Source organism: Saitoella complicata, assembly GCF_001661265.1.
Source record: "Saitoella complicata NRRL Y-17804 unplaced genomic scaffold SAICOscaffold_8, whole genome shotgun sequence".
Taxonomy (NCBI): Eukaryota; Fungi; Ascomycota; class Saitoellomycetes; order Saitoellales; family Saitoellaceae; genus Saitoella; species Saitoella complicata.
Genome location: NW_017566999.1, coordinates 226500 through 245651, shown reverse-complemented (window position 1 = coordinate 245651; position 19152 = coordinate 226500). Strand labels below are relative to the sequence as shown.

Sequence of the window (19152 nt, the reverse complement as noted above, 5' to 3'; positions counted from 1 at the left end):
GGGATACACTGCTCAACACATCGTCAGGAAGAGCACTTCTGCTCCAGCTGTCTATGATTGCTGATGATGCATTTGAGGAATCTCAATCAAAAGCGTTTGAGCTTACATACTACATCATCGCGTCAGTCATTAGGAATGGTGGATTTGAGCAGCTCTATGACCTTGCAAAGAGCGAACATTATGTCTTGTCAGATCCGCAGCTCAACATCTTGAAGATCGTGGATGCAATGCTGGATTCGCAACAAATCGATTTGGGTCAGCAACCTAAGTTACCAACTTCCCTGGTCAAGATTTTTGAAGCAGTTGCAATCAGATCATCATACCTGATGAAGGCCTTGAACAGTGACCACTCAACAGCAGCTTCGAACGAGAAGTTGGATGTGACAGATGCGACAGCAATTTGGACTGCTGTTGTTCTGTTGTTACAGACGCTGGCACACGTTAGCTCTGACCTGTCCGCAAAAGAGGCTTTGCTGAAGAATGGGCTACTCGAAACAGCAATCGCGTTGCTCGGTGCTGCAAACACCTATGTTCCAAGACGAACAATTAAGCATTCCTCAGGTGGTGTCTCCTCTTCTCCACTCGACCCTACAGCTGAATCTACCTCTTCCCCTGAATCAATGAAAGCATTTGCTTTTGTCAAACGTGACACAGTGCGATTACTCAGTACACTGTGTTACAAGTCACGGTTCGTGCAAGACGAGGTCCGCCGCCTTCACGGAATTGAGTTGGTTCTTAGCCAGTGCAATGTTGACGATGACAACCCCTATCTGCGAGAACATGCGGTACTCTGTGTCAGAAACTTGTTGGAGGAAAACACAGACAATCAAGCACTGGTGGCGGAAATGGAAGCTATTAAGGTTATGCCAAGTGAGGCTCTTGAGGGCACAGGAATCACGCCAGTAGTAGGTACAGATGGCAAGGTTAAGCTACAGGTGGATAAGTGAAGAGTGTGTTTATCGCTTCCCAGAGATCGTCTGGTGTCCTAGACAACGCATTGATTGTTCTCTACCTCATCAATTCTTCAATGTCCACGACTTCCTTCGCTGCCTCCGTTGTGAGCACCACAGGATCGGTCTTGCCAACGAGTACATCATCCTCAACTCGAATGCCCATTCCTCTGAAGTGTTTCGGCCATCGTTCGTTGTTTGGCACGTAGATCGCAGGCTCGATGGTGATGACCTGCCCGGCCTTGAGGACATCACGCGAATGTATTGACGGGCTATCGTGCACTTGAATTCCAAGCTGGTGGGAAACGTGGTGAGGAAACAAGACGCGATCAAGGTCTCCCTCTACCAAACTGAATCCCAAGGCTTTCAACTGCTCGCCCAGCTGTGATGAGCACTTTCGCAACAAATCATTCATTGTCATGTTCTCTGCTTCGCTAACCAATTTGATACATGACTTGTTCACGTTGAGCACGGCCTGGTACAGATCCCGCTGCGCAGGCGTGAATTTTCCGTTTACAGGCCATGTCCGAGTGATGTCTGCAGCATAACCTCCATACTGTCCTCCGGCGTCAACGAGAATCATCTCCCCTGACTCCAACATGTCGTTGTTCGACGTGTAGTGAATCGTTAATGCATGCTCTCCGCCTGCGACGACCGGAACGTATGCAGATTTCTCACAACCTCCCATTTTGAACTCATAGTCCAACGTAGTAGCTACTTCATGCTCTGACATAAGCCTTTTCTGCATAGTGTTGTTGAATCCGCGGCCACTGATCTTGCCAGCCGTGCGCATGAGAGCAATCTCGGCAGGGGATTTGAACGATCGCAGACTATGAACGTGTGTATTCAACGGCTTGAGCTTGACCGGATCCAGCATCGACGTGATCAAAGACTCTGCCTGCGAGCTAGTTGATCCGCGCAAGAAGCCAGCTCCTGCTAATGATGAACGTTGTCTCTGGAGGGATGCAAAGTCACCATAGATGACCGTCGCACGGTCAACCATAGGCGTAAGATGCTGCACAAGGGAGTTGATACTCCATGCCTCATCTGCTCCGAAGACCTCCAAGGCGGCATCAACTCCCGTCCTAGTTCCGTTCCACAATTCGGCGAATTCATCCTTTGGAGGAACGAAGAGGTGAAACTGGTGCTGTAACGCAGAGACCTTCTCGATTACCAAGACAGCATCAGGTTCAGTAAATCCGCTCAAGTAGAAAAAATTCGCGTTTTGTTGGAAGTCGTAGTGTGCGGAACCGGACATGTAGTGCAAGTGGTTCCCCACGCAAATGGCGATTGATCCCTCAACCATACGGTCAGCGAGAGCGGCTCTTCGTGCCGCATATTCCTGAGGAGTGATTCCCCGTGTGAGCTCATTGGCTTTGACAAGGTGAGGGTGAGAGTACGCCGTTGGTTGACCAAATGTGCGAGCATACGGCTTCGACTTGACAGATATCGCGAGCCCGCGCTGCTGCAGTTGCTCACGTACTCTCTGAGTTCTGGCAACGGTCTGTCGAGTGATCGCAGCCAACTGCAAAGACGACGGCCATACCCGGGGGAGCGACCGTGCTGTAGCCATTGCGGTATGTTTCTGCAGTCGGGATGTAACGTGGATATTCTGGTCTGTTTCGGCTGGCGCCCAACCTGCAGCTGCATGCCCGAAATGGCGACATCGGCCGTGAGAGCCGGCGGATGGGCATGTCCAAGGTAGACAAGGAGGAGGTAGGTATAATATGGTTTGTTTTACTGTCTAATTCCAAGCACCTCTGACTGTGCTGTATCTCAAAAGAACGACCGAACTCATGAACTCATGCCAAGAAAGAATGTGCGAAAACGAATCCATAAATCTCTTCCGCCGCCTCCCCTTTGCTTTTTGCAAATCTCAACTCCTCTAACCGCTTTCCCCAGTTTTAGTGCTCTCTCCTCTTTCCATGAAGCATCCTCAACGCCAAACTACTCGACGTCCTCGAAATGTGCGATCTCGTGTGCGTAGGTGGGGGCCTCTGCAATCCTCTCGGTGGCGTGACCGCAGGAGTGATCTCCGCCTGGGACCCGGTTCTCGATGGTGGTCGACTGCTGTCCTCATATGTAGGCAAATCCGCTGTAGAAGGCTCCAACGTCAGGGTGTTCACCCTGAGCGCAGAATCGTAGGACGGGACCTTGCTCAAATCCTCCAAACTCTGCTCAGGCATATCCACTGCCGGAGTCCGTGCCCCGTCAGAGATCGCCGCCGATGATCCAATACGAGGGGAGAAGTAGTCTCCTGGCGGCGCCGAGTGGTCATGCGGGCCCTGCGAACCCTCCATTCCCTCTGGCGGGTGCAATGGTGTCGCAGGGACCGAGTAATGCGATGGCGCATCATGCACGTTGATTGGGCGGGGCGAGATACCACGAGCTTGTCGCTCAGCAAGGGCAGTCAAACCAGCCATGAGCTGCATCTGCTGCGACGCCGAATTTCCAGGACCAAAGCCAGACCCGCTGGCGTCGTTGAGGTCTATGGAGCTTCGTCTACTGCGGTTTGCGGGCGTAGCGAAACCACTCGTCATTGGCGTATTGACACCGGTGTACGAGATGCCATCCCACAGACGGTCGTACATGTGCAGGTCGTAGCTCGGCAGTGCGTTCTCGTCATGGGTGAATCCGTTGCTGTCAGTGTAACTGCCGGAAGCTTCGTCAGGAATCGTGCCGTCCTCATGGGTGCGGGGTGAAATCATTAGCATTACTGGCAAAGCTGCACGCAATTCCGAAACATGCCCGTCGGGGTTGTTGAGAGAAACTGTGAACTTGAGCTTGTGTCGGACCTTGATGTAGTCCGAATCGCAATCTTGCGTACATTGAGAAAGTGATTTGGGAAGGATCATGGCCTCGTTAACTTCCCATTGATCTTGGCCGGTCGGCAGTTCGTCAATGCGCATCGACTGCACTGTCCTGACATCCGACTTGCTGGCCGGCAGGCCGTGAAGACCGTGCGCTGCGTTCAACGTATAATACTCCTTCAGAGTAACGGAAATCTTCCCAATATTAAGACCCTTAATCAGGGGTACCAAAGTGATGTTGATAGGGATGACGGAACCGATTACCACCGCCTTTGAAGGTATACTGATAGAGTAGTCGATCTTGTTGGGCCAGGTGTTCTCCACGAGCATCGTCTGCGACAACTCCAATGCAGCAGGCGACAACGTTCTGATAACGCGAATGTGCTTCTTCTTGACCAAGTTGGCCGCCGTGAACCCTCCTCTCTCCACCACTGCCTTCATCTTGTAGATGATGTGTCCGCCCTCCATACCCTCAATCGACTCGGGAAGATCTCCGGGCAAGACAACCTCAAACGGATACTCGTAATTTCCCTTTCCAATCGTATGACTGTGCTTCCCAAAGGGCAAGAAAGACCACTCATGCTCATACACCGTGTTTTCCTGCTTCTGTACTCGTGTACTCTGGGCACGGCTGGATGTGATATACGTCTCATTCCACATAACCCTCGCACGTCCATAGAACTTCAGCGTGATAGACCGGATCGAGGTTGTTTCCAGTAGAGATAGGACGACGGTTCCTTTGAGGAGTACGCCGGCGCTCTCGCCTGGTGGACCTCTGAAGACAATGACATCGCGTTCGGTTGAGTCGATACTGTGGCAATCCATTAGCACTGGGAATAGAAGAGCGAGAGAACGGATCATACCGAATGTCAAACAACGACGCGATATGACTATGACTGTGAGCTCTCAGAAGACTCTGCATCCCGTCGTACTTGTGCTTGTCGCCCTCAAACGCAGACTCGGATCACAGGAGGTTGTATGGTATAGGGCGGTAGTTGACAAGCAACGGCGTGTCGATCGGTAAGACAACGAGAGTGATATCCTGTCAAGCTGATTATATTACAGCAACGTTTTGGTGGTTGAACTTTATTTGTCGTGCCCCTGCCGACCTCGGGACAGCTTCGGGTTGGGCGCTAAACGAGGTGGCGGCACCGCCGAGAGGACTTGCTGCGTTAAAGTTAAGTTAGGCACGAGTAAGGAAAAAATATATTCCGGAGTTATAACGCCTGATCTGGCCGCCTTCCCCAACCAAAATAAAGATGTGCAGATCCAACTGCAACTGTCATCTCTCAATTGTAGATCATTTGTAGATCATCCAATACGTCTTCACATATTTGCCTTCTTCTCCCATCCAGGCCTCATCCAAGTCCTGACATGTCCATGCGTACACGCCGTAACAATACTATCCTCCCTAAACGTAATCGAACTCAAGGGATCCGTATCAACTTTCTTCGCCAACACCGGACTCAAGACCGCGACCGTACTCCGCGGCGCGAGGGGGTGGACGACTTGATCCACCGGTGCCATCGAGGAGGGAGACAGAGCGCCGCTCCTATCACCGTTTTCAGGTGTTCGGGCTTGTAGGTTCTGTACTGAGCGTGAACTGACTGATGCGGCTCGCTGCAGACCCGTTGTCGGTTTTGGTCGATGAAGAGCACCGACGCTAAAATCCCAAAACAACATTCGACAATCATCACCCACACTCGCAAACCTATATCCCCTATCATCGCACCTCCACGGATCGAAAGAAACAGCCTTGATAAAGCTATTATGCCCAGAACACCTCGCCACGATTTTCCGGTCGTGGAAGGACCAGATGGTGATCAAGTCGTCTTGACCACCCGTGAGAATGTACCGGCCATCGGGGGACCAAGTGACGCAGAGTAAACCGCCGTAGTAGGATTGGAAGACGGCTAGGACGCGTTCGGCATGGAAGTCGATGATTTTGAGGGTGCCGTCGTCGGAGGTGATGGCGATGTGTTGACAGTCGGGGGAGAATGCAAATGCTGTAAGAATGTCAGCGTGCCATCACTTGAGGACTAATATCGCACCATCATACCTGTGATAGCTTGCTTCGCAACCTTCCAATATGCTACGGGGTTGTTTTTTACAGCTTTGCCGTTCATGCTCCGCAGTACAGAGAACCCAATAGCTTCACCCCCTTCCTCCATCACCACGCTCGCATTAGGACTCGTGTTGAACGTCGAATCATCCTTCTCCTTGTCGTATACCACCACGCTTCCATCCGCATGTGCCGCCATAAAAAGATTCTCAGACCCCGGGATCCACTTGACCTCGAGGACGGCTGAGGGGTTGATAGTGCCTTGTTTGTTCAAGCGAACGTATTTGTTCGTCATTGGGTCAAGCCAGATCAAGTCCGACGACGAAAATCCAACGATGACGTCGAGATGGTCGGAGTCCCGGGTGAGCATGTTGATATCCTGACACAGCGGATATGACCGCGCGAACAGAATCCTCGTAAGCGCTTCATGCCGATTCTGACTCGAGTAATCAAGCCAGGAGAAGGATCTGCATGCACTGGCGAAGAGGAGTGTTTGGTCGTTTGGTCGTGTTGCGAGGAGGTTTAGGAGGTTGGTGTGTGCCATGAACCGGGAGACGAAGGAGGATGTGGTTTTTGCGATGCTGTTCTTGGGTTTCTTTTGTTTGCCGCAGGCGCGTTGGGCGGGTGTACCGAACATAGAGACGAAGGAATTCGATGAGTCATCGCCGACGCCCGTATAGCTTTGGGGAGTCGACTGATCGTCGTCCGCCACATCATCTTCCACCGACTCTGTGTCAAGCGACGACAGTGATCTGTTTAAATGACTCGGAGAAGGCTCCTCCGTCTTCGGCGACGCCAACCCCAAAAGGTTTGAATTCCGTTTTGCCAACTTCGGCGAACTGCTATACGCATCCACCGGCACATCCCTATGCTTCAACGGTACGAACGACAACCTAACACCATTCGTTCTTGGCGCCGGGATCGTACTTAGTGCGTTCGGCAACCCCTCCGTCGCGAACGGAGGCGGCATAGCAAGTGTTACCTCATCACGCAGCGTGTACTGTCCTTCCGCCGCGACGAACGAGGCATCCTCCTCGCCTGTCGGGCAAGTGATAGTATTGGGAGCCGCCTCAGCTTGTGCTAAACGGGCAAAGTGCTCTTCCCGTTGCTTCAGTTGCTGGGCATACTGAGTGGAGTAGTTCGATGGAGGAGGCAGCACAAACATGCTGGAGGTGTTGATCTGGTGTTTTGGAGGTTCAGCAGGGTCCACGGGTAATTTGGTCGGCAATTGCGGAGCGCGGCGGAGTACTTACCGGTATGGGGATTCTCCCTGCGCAACCTTGCATCGCAGCACCATGCCCAAACCGGGAAAAGAACGTACGGACCATCTATCCGCCTGTCCACGTTACATTCACCTATTCGAGTTCAATGGACATCAAGCAGGTCACCGTTGTCGTCTGCGGCGATGAAGGTGTCGGCAAGTCCTCTCTTATCACGGCATTGGTGAAGGAGACCTTTGTGCCGAATATTCAAAAGACAATTCCTGTTATCACTATCCCGCCGGATATCAGTACGCCCGAGAGTGTGACTACACAGATCATTGACACATCGTCGGCTCCAAATGATAGAGATGCATTGTGTCGAGACATCAGACGGGCGAATGTCATTTGTCTAGTCTACTCCGACGACTACTCGTGTGAGCGAGTCGCCCTATTCTGGCATGTATGCATCGTCCTTCGACGCATTCATCACTGACCTCTCGTACACAGGCTACCATTGTTTCGATCGCTCGGCGTTAACGTGAGTTGTGTCGCCCACCAACAGGTATTCTTGCTAACTCAGGTCACAGCTCCCCGTCGTCCTCTGCGCCAACAAATCCGACCTCAATGAAGAACCCGAAGCCAACCAAGCCCTCGAAGACGAAATGATCCCGATCATGCAAGAGTTCAAAGAAGTCGAATCATGTATCCGGTGCTCCGCAAAATCCTTGGTGAATGTCAATGAGGTCTTTTACTTATGTCAGAGGAGTGTGACGCATCCGATAAGTCCGCTGTTTGATTTCAAGGAGCAGCAGTTGAAGACGGCAGCTGTTGCGGCGTTGCAGAGGGTGTTCTTTTTGAGTGACACGGATCAGGATGGGAGGTTGAATGATGATGAGATGAATGAGCTGCAGGTTTGTCGACGGAGCTTAATTTTCCTGAGTGTATGCTGAAGTTCTTGTCAGCGCAAATGCTTCGACAAATCTCTTCCACCAGCCGAACTCCAAGACATTAAAGATACCATAGCCAAGGCATCCACTGACGCCATCAAAGACGGAGGTATCACGGAATACGGCTTCATCCTCCTCAACAAGATCTTTGCCGAGAAAGGCCGACACGAGACAACATGGACTATTCTCCGAAAATTCGAATACACAGATTCACTCTCGCTCAAAGACAAGTTTCTGCACCCTAAATTGGATGTACCAGCTTTCGCCTCCGTCGAGCTGTCGCCCGCTGGATACCGGTTCTTCGTGGACTTGTTTGCGAGATTCGACAAAGACAACGACGGCGCCCTAAACCCTGCCGAACTCGCCTTCCTTTTCGCGCATACACCCTCGATCCCACCATCCTGGCGTTCTTTTCCCTACACAACTGTGCGTAATGAGGCAGGTAACGTCACCCTACAAGGCTGGCTCGCACAATGGTCCGCTACGACGCTCATGGATCACACGGAGACACTACGATACCTGGCGTATTTGGGTTTTGAGGGAGGGAGGGGAGGAACGACTGACGCGCTAAAGGTCACGAAACCGAGGAAGCATGGAGGAAGGGTGAATAAGAAGGCGGATCGGAATGTGTTTTGTGTGTATGTCGTTGGAGAGCCGGGAGCTGGAAAGGTATGTTGAAAGTTTTGGTGATTGGAAGAAGTTACTAATGTACAGTATACAGTCTGCCATTTTGAATGCGTTTTTGAATAAGCCGTTGGGGAATGATTATGTGGTGTCCTCGACGAATATTACGACCTCATCGACGGAGGTGTGCAACGCTGTCGAGATTCAGGGAAAGCAGCGATACATGATTGTCAGTACAGTGAGGAACCACATGCCTTCCAAGCTAACCCTCCACTCCCAGCTCAAAGAACTCCTCCCCGCCGACATCGACCTCCTCGACTCTGACAAACACATAAACGCCTGCGACGTCCTGTGCCTCGCCTACGACTCCTCCAACTCCGAATCCTTTATGTACCTCGCCTCCCTACGCGAAAAGTATCCCAAGATATCGACGTTGCCGTGTGTGTATGCCGCGACGAAGAGTGATTTGGATAGGGTTGCACAGCATTACGAGGTGCAGCCGGATGTGTATTGTAGGGAGTTGGGCGTGGCGGCGCCGATACACGTCAGTGTTCATTGGGGGTCGGTATCGGATCTGTTTGTTCAGGTGTGTATTTCTTCAAGGCTACGTAATTGGGACTTGGCTAAGAAATCATGCAGCTTGCGGAGGCGGCGCAATCACCTCAGCTTCATCGACCAAAAGCAGAGGAGAAATCCTCGCCGAACCTCCGCCTCGTCATCGGTTTGACAGCTTTCACGGCTCTTGCTGTCTCCGTGGGAACAGGAATATGGTATAGGTACTACAGACATACACAAACTCAGAAATGAGTGGTTCAAATAATTTATATCTGTCTACCATGCGCAAGGCCTCACTGCAAAACACGAACACAAATAAAAAAAGAAAAACGCCAATTGAATCCAACGCCGTGCAATTGCAAGGTGGTTTTTATGCAGTGTACCAGACTGCTGGTTCTCGGCTTCGGTCGCCACTCATCTCTCTTTCTCGTTTTAATTGCTTCTCGCGGTCTCGGGAGCTTGATCTTGACCGGGATTTAGATTCTGGTGGTGGGGGTCCTCCTAGTGCTTGTGCGTATCGAGGTTCTCGTCTTGCTGGTTCGGGGGACACGGGGGCACCCATCTGTAAGTTTGTTAGCAATGTTCAGTGACGTTTGCCGACAACCAGCTTACCAGTTCATCTACACGCTCGCTAGCAGACCTTGATCCATGCCCATTACCGCTTCCGTTCCACTGCTGCTGCTGCTGCTGCTGCTGCTGCTGTTGTTGCTGTTGTTGCTGTTGTTGTTGCTGATCTGGTCGAGGTGACGTCGCTTGTCTTCTCGAAGCCGGCAATCCTGGATTGTTGATCAACCGCAAGTAGCCGTACATAAAGTTCGATATAAGACACTGTTCCCGCAAAGGCCGCTTCGGGTTCGCCAATTTGATATGTGATAAACGGTAGATGGCGCGTTCGACGGGTAATGGGAACCGTGTGTACCCGAGACCGTCCTTCCAAGAAGAGTGGTAGGTCGACCCACTACCTGTAGATGGACGCGAGGAGGACAGCTCTGCTGGTGAGGTTGATCTGGTTGCTGCGAGACGCGGCGAGCTCTTCTTCTTTGAACCGAACAGTGCAGAGAAGATATTGGTTGATTCCTTCTCTTTCTCCTTGGTAGACCCTTGGCTCTTGAGTGATTCACTGGAGGCCGACGATCGTAATGCAGACTTCGGCCGTCCAAGAATCTCGTCCACACCGTCACGCTCGATTTGTCTGGCGATATTCTCCTGAGACATGTTCTTCTTTCCCTTTTTCATCACCTTGTCATCCGATGAGAATAACCGTCCCCATGCCGACTTCTTACTTCCCGAATTCTTCCTCGGTCGCTCCGCAAACTCCTCCTCATCTTCCTCCGCCGCAATGTTAGCATTTTGCATATCATGCTCCAGCTGGGTAATTGCCGCATCCGATGATGTCGGATAAGGCCCCTGGAAAGCATTGACCATGGGCGTCGAAACGACCGAGTTCATGTCTGCAGTAATGTCCGGTAAGGATGAACTTTCCCGCTGAAGCCTTGGCCGCTGTGGCCGGACAGACATGTTCTGCGGTCGTGGAGCTTCTTGAGGTATTCTTGGGCTGACAGGTTCAGGAGGCGGGCTGAACGGCGTTTGAGGAGCTGGAGGTGAGCTGACAGGTTGTTGTTGAACTTGCGGCGAGGGCGGTGCATGCTCAAGCACAGGATCCTCCACCTCTTTCTCCGTAGACCACTGCAGGGTCGGGAACTCCTCCTTGGTAGGACTTGTGGTCGGATCCGACACACTTCTGGGCGTGATCCGTACTGCACCTCCCCTTCCTCTGCGATAAGTTGTCCTTGCCGACCTCCTAATCATTTGTGCAGGAGTACCGAGCACGGGTAGATCCTGATCTGACGCATCGCCTACCCCGAACTCGGCTTGCTCCAATGCTGGCGACGGGTTCTTTGCCAACTCGTCCAGCCTTTCCAAATATGACAACTTCAAAGGCGCCACTCTGGCCGACTTCCTCCTGAACAACTCTGGCCCGGCATCTGAGTATTGCCCCACCTCCTCATCATCGAGCTTCACAACCCTTGATAATCTAGATTTCTTTCTCCGCAAATTCACTGTATTGAGGTTGAGTTGATCGTCCGGATGTGAATTGAACCCCTCTATTCGCGACTGCACGAATGTGGAGAATTGTTGTGGTTCCAGCTCAGGGTGTAGTCCTGCCGGAACCCAGAACAAGCCGTCGTTATCAGGTGTTTCTGCGACTGTATGCGTCGGCGGTGGTAGGTCCGGGTCGTTCCCGGCGTATTCAATGGATACTCGGCGCAACGACTTGATGTGAGACAGCTCTTTCTCCAGATCTGCCGGCGAAGCTTCGTCGTCCACACCATCGAGAGGATAAGGCTCGGCGATCTCGATTCCTGCGTCTGCGTATGAAATGTGTATTGTTGGGCTATGCGGCGAAGTCGGTGATTTGATCGAGGTAGGTGACTTTAGCGAACCCTCGTCCATCTCCGAGTAATAATCGAGGAGTGAGCCAACGGACGCACCGCGTGAATGCGTATGCTAGAGCGAGAAATTCAAGTCAGCTTCCAACCTAAAATTGGTCGAATTGATCGTGACGAGCACTCAGGAGGCAGCGTACCTCCATGACGGCAATGAATGCTGGACCCTGTAACGACTATCGCACTCCTATCTCGCCAAGCATGTAACGGATCCCGACTAATAATACAGAGCCCTTCCAACTACTTCAGACAATACTGCTTGGCGTATATCGATGATCCGGTGCTTGCCGTTGCGTTTCACGTACGACGCTTTCATGTCCCCTGGTCGACGTCGAGCACCGGCGCCCCCCACGCATGAGGAAGGACACCACGCGCATGCCGTACAAGCTGGGGAGTTTGACGCCGAAGCAATGCCGCGGCCGGGACGTGAAATGAGTGACAAATACGGGTATCACTGCGATATTCTACCTACTTGGGTGATTGCAGACGACTAGCTATGACTGAAAGAAAAAGCAAAAACACCATCCCCTTTTCCCTCTCGGGTGTCCCCCTTGCACCTCCATCCATGCCCCATATCGATATCATACAATCCTTGCTCACTTCGTGTAACCTTACCCAGCCAACGACAAGTAACCGTGCTTCCTTAACGTGGCATCCAATCCGGCATTTCCACTCGTACTCAACTCCAACCCCTTCGCATCACCAATGGCGACATCAGCCAACTGACCCAGGCTTCCGCGTAGGCTGACCTTGGTAACGAGATCCCTGATTGCTGCATCCCATCCGCTCATACCTTCACGTCCGATCAACCCACGTCTCCTCTCAATGGCCTCCCTCAAACCAAAGAGACCACGAAGAGAGTCATCCCGAGTCTCAGGGATATTCGCAAGGCGAAGTAACACTGATCCGGAAAGAGCCGCAAAATGATGGTTGAGAGGGGTCACCGGTGTACTCGGGCTTTGCAAAATGCTTGCGATTCTCAAAGCCGGGCCGAGAAGGGTATGCGGTTCCGAAGTGCTTGTGTGCAACAACGCAAGCAACTTGACGTGCCAGTACGCGATGTGCAACAAGTTACTCTGGCCCCAAACCACCTCCACACTCTCCCTGAACCTTTCCAGCTCACCGCGCAAGATCTTCGAGATGTACGGGTTAGAACTCGACGAGATGCTCTCATCCGGACTCGAGAACGCGTCCGCCAAATGACCAAGGATGCAGGAAACCCGTGTTAGATGGTACGGAATCATCCCAAGCAACAAATGATCCTCCGCACTCAAGTTGACATTCGCATCCGGAATAAATGGCGGGGAACAAGTCGAGACAGCATGCCACCTATCCAACACCACGATAACCCACCATGCCCTCCTCGCAAGCCGCTCGTCCCCATCGATATCACAGCTAACATCCGCCGGAGTGCTTTTCCGACTTAAATGAAGCTTAAGCTGATACGCCATACCCACCGCACTCCCAAGCCACACACCAACCGGAAATCCCTTCCCGCCGCCCAACATCCCAGGCGGACCCCGATGATCAGCCTCAATCGCCATTAAAACCAGCGCCGCCAAAAGCAGGACCTGCCCTTCCAAGTTCCCAGATATTGAGCGATCATACGCACTTAAACTCAACAAATTCGTCGCGCGACAACTGAGTGTATCCCCCTGCCCGTGACCAGATTTGGGAGACATGTTTGAGTCTGTGGGCGTGGGACGTACGAGTGCGTAAATCGCGTATAACAATGCTTCACGGGCGGAAGCGGGGGCACTTGCTAGTCTCAACCTCAATCTCTGCTTCGAGTGCGGGAGGAGGGGAAAGCAGTGATGGATGTTGGTGTAGTACTTATCGATTGCCGCTTCATCCCAGAAGTTGTCATGAGGCGTCCCAGGCTCGGGGTACGGCAACCTAATCTGCGACGTCCCCAGCTTAGGGTCAGCTGGCTTGAGCGTAGCTCCAAAGGGCTGGTATCCATTCCGGAACTCGAGCGTCTCGCGCTGTCCACCAGCCGCAGCATTACGGAGCGACTCAATCGGCGGTAGGGTGCGGTCATACGACACAACCGGCGGCGTGGAATAATTACTCCCACTCTCCACCTGAACCGACCCTGACGATGGTTGAAAATCGATATGATCTGCACTCAGCGGCCGTTTCCTCACAGGCGCCCCTTGTAACACAGCCCCTTGCGGCGGACTCACACTCCTACTTATATTCCCCGATCCATTCGGTCCCCCCGACAGGCCCGGCGTATCAGAACCCTTGTAGTGCTCGAGCGCACCGAGTCTGTCTTCGAGTTCCTTGATGTACCCCTTCGAGGGCCCACGTTTCATGGGAACCCGGGAAAAAGAGCACTTTATCCCGGAACGGCGGCAGGAGGTGCAGTCCGCATGGGTGTTTTCGGTTGAGGCATCGCACCTGATCTTCTTGCGACGGCACTCATCGCAGGCGCGGGAAATCTTGTGTCGCTTTTTGGGGCCTTCGGGCGTGTCGGAGGTTCCGGGTGCACGAGGAGGTGATTGACGGGGAGGATAAATTGGTCCTCCGGGACCCTGTTGGTGTGGATTTGAATGGGAGCGGTGTCGGGATTCGAGGGAGGATTGGGATAGTGGTGATTGATAGCTAAAACTGGGCAACATCGGTGGCTGTTGCTGTTGCTGTTGATGTTGATGTTGATGTTGATTCGCCGGCGGTGAACTCGAATTGAATCGTGGTGCGGGAGCAATATTGGGCGTGACGACTGGTACGCTGGAGTGCGGAACAGGCGATGCCGAGGCGTGAGGGACTGGTGGTGGAAGGGAGTGTAAAGACCTTATCGATCCGAACGAGAAGTGATTTGTGGTCGGATCCACAGAAGGAGCTCCCGCCGGAGACGGACTGGGACCGGATCCCAAGGGGGGTAGGATATGAGGTGGACGATTCTCCATCGTCATGCTGTCGCTCATCCTTAAGTGTTATCGTTGATGATCCACGATCTAAAGTACGACGAACCGGGCGACGTTGATGTCAAAGTAGAGTAATGGCTAGGATGTATACTCCTGCTCGGTTACAATCGGATTTACGGTGAAAGGAGGGGCCGGGAATCTCCCCCCAAGAGAGTTCCGAGGATTCATTTCCTCTCCGTTGGTGCGGCGTGCGGGTTCGGCGCAGAAAAACAGCCAATAAGCCCTCGCCCAACCCGCGGACCCCACTTCTCCGCGCCGCGCCTTAAGTCGGGGTCCGGGGTGTTGTCCGGGGATGTGGGGAGCCGATCTGGAGACTGAGGGTGAGTAGGCTAGAACAGTAGTATTGGTGAAGTACAACTAATTGTCTGCTCGTGTCTTGTACGTGCTTTTGCATTCTTTGATCTCTCCAGGGCCACCGAGGTCGACGTCCGGGTTGCCATTGAGAAGTCGGCCCTCGAGAGCGCGCGTTCTCGAAGATCAGTCATTTCCTCCCCGCGGTCGGCCGGGTCTTGTCTTCAACTACCGAACCGTACTTGTCCCCGTTGAGGGTGTATTAGTCGGGACTAAGAAGAATCCTGAATGGTAGTATGCTGAAGGTTATTGAGAAGGCAAAAGAGAACAATCAATTCAAACAGTCGGTTTTGTGAAATTTCGAACCCCTTTGAGATCAGTGGATCTGCACCGAGCATGAAGGTGGCCCAATCTACATCAATCCCTTCACCCGCGCTCATCAACGGCTCAGCTCTCACCATATTACCTGCTGGGCAGAAGTCATGACCATACCAAATGCAGACGTCGGCTTGACAAATCCACCAAAGACCCCAGCCTTCGTTAAGTTCAACAAGCCTACACTATCACAACGGGACACCCTGTCCTGCTTCTCTTCCGGCTCCAGCAACCTCCATGGCGCACCTAACCGCCGTCGGTGCTTTGACCAGGAATTTTCCAACGCCTAATAAACCTCATGAACTTTGTCAACAGGCTTACACCCTCTTAGGCTGGACCAAGACGTTCCACCACCTCGAGGATGACGGGAGCTGTAATGCTCGTGGCGATTGACTTGAGAGGTAGAACTGCGCTTGTGCCTGGTGCCTGGTTCATCCCGTTCCACTGTGCCGTCCACGCAGAGCGATGCAGGCACGTGCTTGAGGTTCAGGGCAAAAATGCCTCATACAAATCGTCCTCCAACACACAACCCAAACCCCACAGCGTCGGTCCTCTACTCCATCTGCAGACGAGCCCCCCCCCCCTCGTCCAGCCGCTGCAACAGGACCCGGCCATGGTCATGATCAATGGCGTGAAGTACGGTACGTGTGTTTCCTCGACGAGCCACCCCGATCCATCTGCTCACCCTTCGTCGCAGCTTGCGAAAGTTGTATCCGCGGTCATCGATCATCAGCCTGCGCACATACCGAACGTCCCCTGACCGAGATCCGCAAAAAAGGCCGACCAGTCAGCCAGTGCCCACATTGTCGCGAACTCCGAAAATCAAAAGCGAAACACTCCCGCTGCGAATGTCAAGGCCGGCAAAATGCGCCAGACGTGATACACCTAACGAACGGCGCAAAAGACCTTACGGCGGGATTGGGTGGCGCACAGGGACCGAAAGAGGGCGTGAATGGATTGTTGAATCAGACGTGTGACTATTGTGGGAATGCGCCGTGTATATGCGCGAGTTCGACACCGCAGGTTATGCCGCAGTTGTACTCTGCTACTTCGTCCACTGCGCCCTCGCCCGCATTTGCGCCGACGTTGTGGCCCAGTGCTGCGGTCTTGTCGTCGCCGGTTGCGTATCCGTCACCGTGGATTGGGCCGTCTGGGTCGGTCTTGGCGAGTCCGGCAGTTACGGCGTATGGGCAGTCACCGTGGATGCCGCCCAGTGGGGCCAGTATCGCGCTGGAGAGTCCGATGGTAGCGGGATTGGATGGCCTCGGGATGGATTCCTTCGAACTCGGTCCACCGGCCTTCCCACCACCACTCGATCCGCTGAGCGGTTCTGATCCCCTAAAGGGCAGTCGAAGACGAAGTTCACTGAAAACCGGCTCGACGAACTTGAAGAATGTACGAACCACTCCCTACCAGAAACCTGCACTAAACCCCGGTCCTTCGCCCGCGATGAACCCCGTCACCTCACCCATGCAAAAACCACTACGAAGTCAAGTCTTGCAAAATCAGCAACACCTCGCACGGCAGCATATGAGCAACACCGGGGTGACGGTAGACTACGACGAGATCATGAAAGCGCACGATGATGCTCAGGCAGCTATCCAGCGTCATGCAAATTTGGTCGCGTTGGCGCAGAGTCAGAGTGCGCAGAATTCTCCGGCGTTTGCGCCTGTGCCGGATACGATGGTGAGTGCGGAGGGTGTACAGTACTTCAACATGGGCGCACCACCACAGCCGAGAGGTGTACAGTATCAACAACAATCGAGCCGGAGTATCAGTCCGCAAACACAACAACACTACCACCGTAGTAGTTCCGGAAACGCGACACCTACGAATATGGACAACACCGCCCCGACACCCAGCGCCTACGAATTCTCGCAAAACATGGGCGCCGGTGGACAGAGAGAGTTGACGCCGGAGGAGCTTGCGTTGTTATATGGGACTCCGACCGGTGGGGAGTGTTGTGGACCGAATGGACCAGTATGTGTTACGCCCACGGATGACGTATCACAACAACAGAATACGACAAGACCGGGGATGTATCATCTGAATTCGCATGGTAGTCATAGTCATGCGTCGAGTACACCTACGTCGCAGTCGCCGTTTGTCGGCGCAGTGCCTGGGCCAGGACCGCAGCAGACTTCACAGAATGTCCCGCAGTTGGATTTGTCGGGTGCCGAATTCCATGTTGATGTCTCGTCTGGGTCATTGAGTGCGCAGTGTAATCACCCCACACCGAATGACATCGAGGCCTTACCGATGGATCAATTCATGCAGGACCTGAATCAGCAGATTGTCACAAACGTGAATACGACGCCGACACATTATGGCGGACATGGACATGGACAGGGCTTGACGCAGATTACGGAAGGTGAGGAGGTGATTCATTTCAGTACTTCCTTTGGTGCGCAGCAGGATGGTGTTGGGTTGGGTGCTGGACATGGGTATGTGATGCAGGGGAGTGAAAACGGTGGTGTACCCAGCCCGGTGAATCTGAGTCCGTATCATGGAATGCCCTCTCCTGGAACCCATGTGGAGCATTACCAGACGAGTCCGGTGGTGGATGTTTACGGTGCGAATGGTGTACCCCATGGCCAGCAGGGGTATGTCCTGCAGCAACTACACCAGCATCATCAGCCGGGTAGTAGGCCGGGAAGCGCGAGTGCGGGACCATTGAGTCCGAATTATTCAGAGTTTGTTGATACTGGGCATTTTCAGAGTCCGGTGTCGATGAATGAGATCCTGCCGCCACAGCCGCCGGGAAGTGCGCAGGCGCAGCATGGTTTTGACGCTGGTCACGGTACCGGTGTCGGCCATGGGGTGAATGTAAGTCAAGATGGGATGCTCGACCACGGACACGGGTTTGGGTCGAGACATGAGAGTTTGAGTCCGGCTGTTGAGCAGCAGCAAGTACAGGCTCAGGGTGGGATGTTGCATGTATGATTTATCACGAACGAGTCACGAAAGTTGGAAAGCTAGGCTCGCAAAAGTTCGGAGTTGGATTTGGGTACGCGAGTGAGGTACGTTGCATAAGCAAAGCAAATTGGGAATCTTGGGTTCTGGTTAGATATATGGTGTTACCTTTGATTTGTAGCTAGTGGTTAAGATATCGATATTTTTTGGCATAATGAGGAGATGTTTCTCATGCGTGTAGCCGTTGTCGTGCGAATCATGATGATCAGGCCTACCAATAGGATTGAGTAGACCAAGGGTTCTGCTACGGCAAGTGATATCTCACGCGCTCTTCTGAGTTGACTGAGTCTAGAGAACGGGAAGGATTGCGATGACATAGAGTCAGAATTTGTATCCCTAGACCGCGGCCGTGGTCTGTGGTATGCCAGAAAAAGAAAACACCAGAACTCCGAGACCAGCGCTAGAGACAATACTGGGATGGTGGATCATGAGAAGAAGAGAGAAACCTAACCCAACCTGTCAGATATCGTCAAGGACCCTTTCAAAAGAGACACACTCACAGCCATAGCAGCGCAACACAAACTCACGTACGGACTCAACCTCTCACCTATCCGCGCAGCCTTCCAGAAAACCCCCATGAACCTGTTTGCAAGTCAGTTTCCTCCTTAAAGGAAGTTTACTGCTTACGAACCCATGCTTGTTTCTATCCATGATTGCCGGGGCGTGGGCATGTGCGTATGTTGCGGTACAGATCAGGAGGAGAATGACAAGGAGGAGTGATTGGAAGTTGAAGAGGGCGGACTGTATGCCAAGGTTAGCGAGACAGTAAATTGCAGTGAACGTATTGACGAACCATGATGGAGAATCAATTGGATGTTTCTTGTTCGTATAGGACGAGCTGCTGTTTCCTGACGTATCGCGTATCCTGCATGCCGTCCAGGTTGTCTCACCACCCCTGAAGTTCCGCCCACACGTATACGGGGTCGCGTCGTACAGTCGGCTCGATTATTACTGCGAATAAGATTTCCAAGAGATGTGAATCTCCA

The 19152-nt window shown here is 52.9% G+C and overlaps 10 protein-coding genes across 10 annotated transcripts; 3 read left to right on the top strand and 7 right to left on the bottom strand.

Moving 5' to 3' along the window:
- Positions 1-227: 227 nt before the first annotated feature.
- Positions 228-947, top strand: SAICODRAFT_34512 (uncharacterized protein; the record flags this gene model as incomplete). The annotated part of the gene is made up of 1 exon (XM_019168361.1): positions 228-947. One exon carries the CDS (start codon positions 228-230, stop codon positions 945-947), a length of 720 nt encoding a protein of 239 aa, XP_019025013.1.
- Positions 948-1008: 61 nt separating this feature from the next.
- Positions 1009-2523, bottom strand: SAICODRAFT_34511 (metallopeptidase family M24; the record flags this gene model as incomplete). The annotated part of the gene is made up of 2 exons (XM_019168360.1): positions 1009-2388; positions 2434-2523. 2 exons carry the CDS (start codon positions 2521-2523, stop codon positions 1009-1011), a joined length of 1470 nt encoding a protein of 489 aa, XP_019025012.1.
- A 331-nt stretch (positions 2524-2854) lies between these two features.
- SAICODRAFT_6679 (uncharacterized protein) lies at positions 2855-4682 on the bottom strand (the record flags this gene model as incomplete). The annotated part of the gene is made up of 2 exons (XM_019170266.1): positions 2855-4571; positions 4624-4682. 2 exons carry the CDS (start codon positions 4680-4682, stop codon positions 2855-2857), a joined length of 1776 nt encoding a protein of 591 aa, XP_019025011.1.
- Positions 4683-5039: 357 nt separating this feature from the next.
- On the bottom strand, positions 5040-7000 carry SAICODRAFT_18461 (WD40 repeat-like protein). Its single transcript, XM_019165957.1, has 2 exons — positions 5820-7000; positions 5040-5766 (listed from the first exon to the last, which is right to left on the bottom strand). The coding sequence occupies exons 1-2, from the start codon at positions 6985-6987 to the stop codon at positions 5087-5089; spliced, it is 1848 nt and encodes a 615-aa protein (XP_019025010.1). The 5' UTR covers positions 6988-7000; the 3' UTR covers positions 5040-5086.
- A 165-nt stretch (positions 7001-7165) lies between these two features.
- On the top strand, positions 7166-9508 carry SAICODRAFT_65098 (mitochondrial Rho GTPase-like protein). Its single transcript, XM_019170121.1, has 7 exons — positions 7166-7480; positions 7532-7562; positions 7612-7935; positions 7987-8640; positions 8693-8824; positions 8876-9181; positions 9235-9508. Exons 1-7 carry the CDS (start codon positions 7191-7193, stop codon positions 9400-9402), a joined length of 1905 nt encoding a protein of 634 aa, XP_019025009.1. The 5' UTR covers positions 7166-7190; the 3' UTR covers positions 9403-9508.
- Positions 9509-9520: 12 nt separating this feature from the next.
- On the bottom strand, positions 9521-11743 carry SAICODRAFT_24670 (uncharacterized protein; the record flags this gene model as incomplete). The annotated part of the gene is made up of 3 exons (XM_019166794.1): positions 9521-9712; positions 9763-11658; positions 11738-11743. The coding sequence occupies 3 exons, from the start codon at positions 11741-11743 to the stop codon at positions 9521-9523; spliced, it is 2094 nt and encodes a 697-aa protein (XP_019025008.1).
- A 298-nt stretch (positions 11744-12041) lies between these two features.
- Positions 12042-14666, bottom strand: SAICODRAFT_70590 (uncharacterized protein). The gene has a single exon (XM_019170591.1). It carries the CDS (start codon positions 14525-14527, stop codon positions 12209-12211), a length of 2319 nt encoding a protein of 772 aa, XP_019025007.1. The 5' UTR covers positions 14528-14666; the 3' UTR covers positions 12042-12208.
- Positions 14667-16174: 1508 nt separating this feature from the next.
- Positions 16175-16532, top strand: SAICODRAFT_29857 (uncharacterized protein). Its single transcript, XM_019167516.1, has one exon. The coding sequence runs from the start codon at positions 16195-16197 to the stop codon at positions 16525-16527; it is 333 nt and encodes a 110-aa protein (XP_019025006.1). The 5' UTR covers positions 16175-16194; the 3' UTR covers positions 16528-16532.
- A 1719-nt stretch (positions 16533-18251) lies between these two features.
- SAICODRAFT_29856 (uncharacterized protein) lies at positions 18252-18575 on the bottom strand. The gene has a single exon (XM_019167515.1). It carries the CDS (start codon positions 18481-18483, stop codon positions 18295-18297), a length of 189 nt encoding a protein of 62 aa, XP_019025005.1. The 5' UTR covers positions 18484-18575; the 3' UTR covers positions 18252-18294.
- SAICODRAFT_29855 (putative S-adenosylmethionine-dependent methyltransferase) lies at positions 18472-19005 on the bottom strand. The gene is made up of 4 exons (XM_019167514.1): positions 18960-19005; positions 18798-18907; positions 18667-18748; positions 18472-18612 (listed from the first exon to the last, which is right to left on the bottom strand). Exons 1-4 carry the CDS (start codon positions 18960-18962, stop codon positions 18592-18594), a joined length of 216 nt encoding a protein of 71 aa, XP_019025004.1. The 5' UTR covers positions 18963-19005; the 3' UTR covers positions 18472-18591.
- Between the last annotated feature and the right edge of the window lie 147 nt (positions 19006-19152).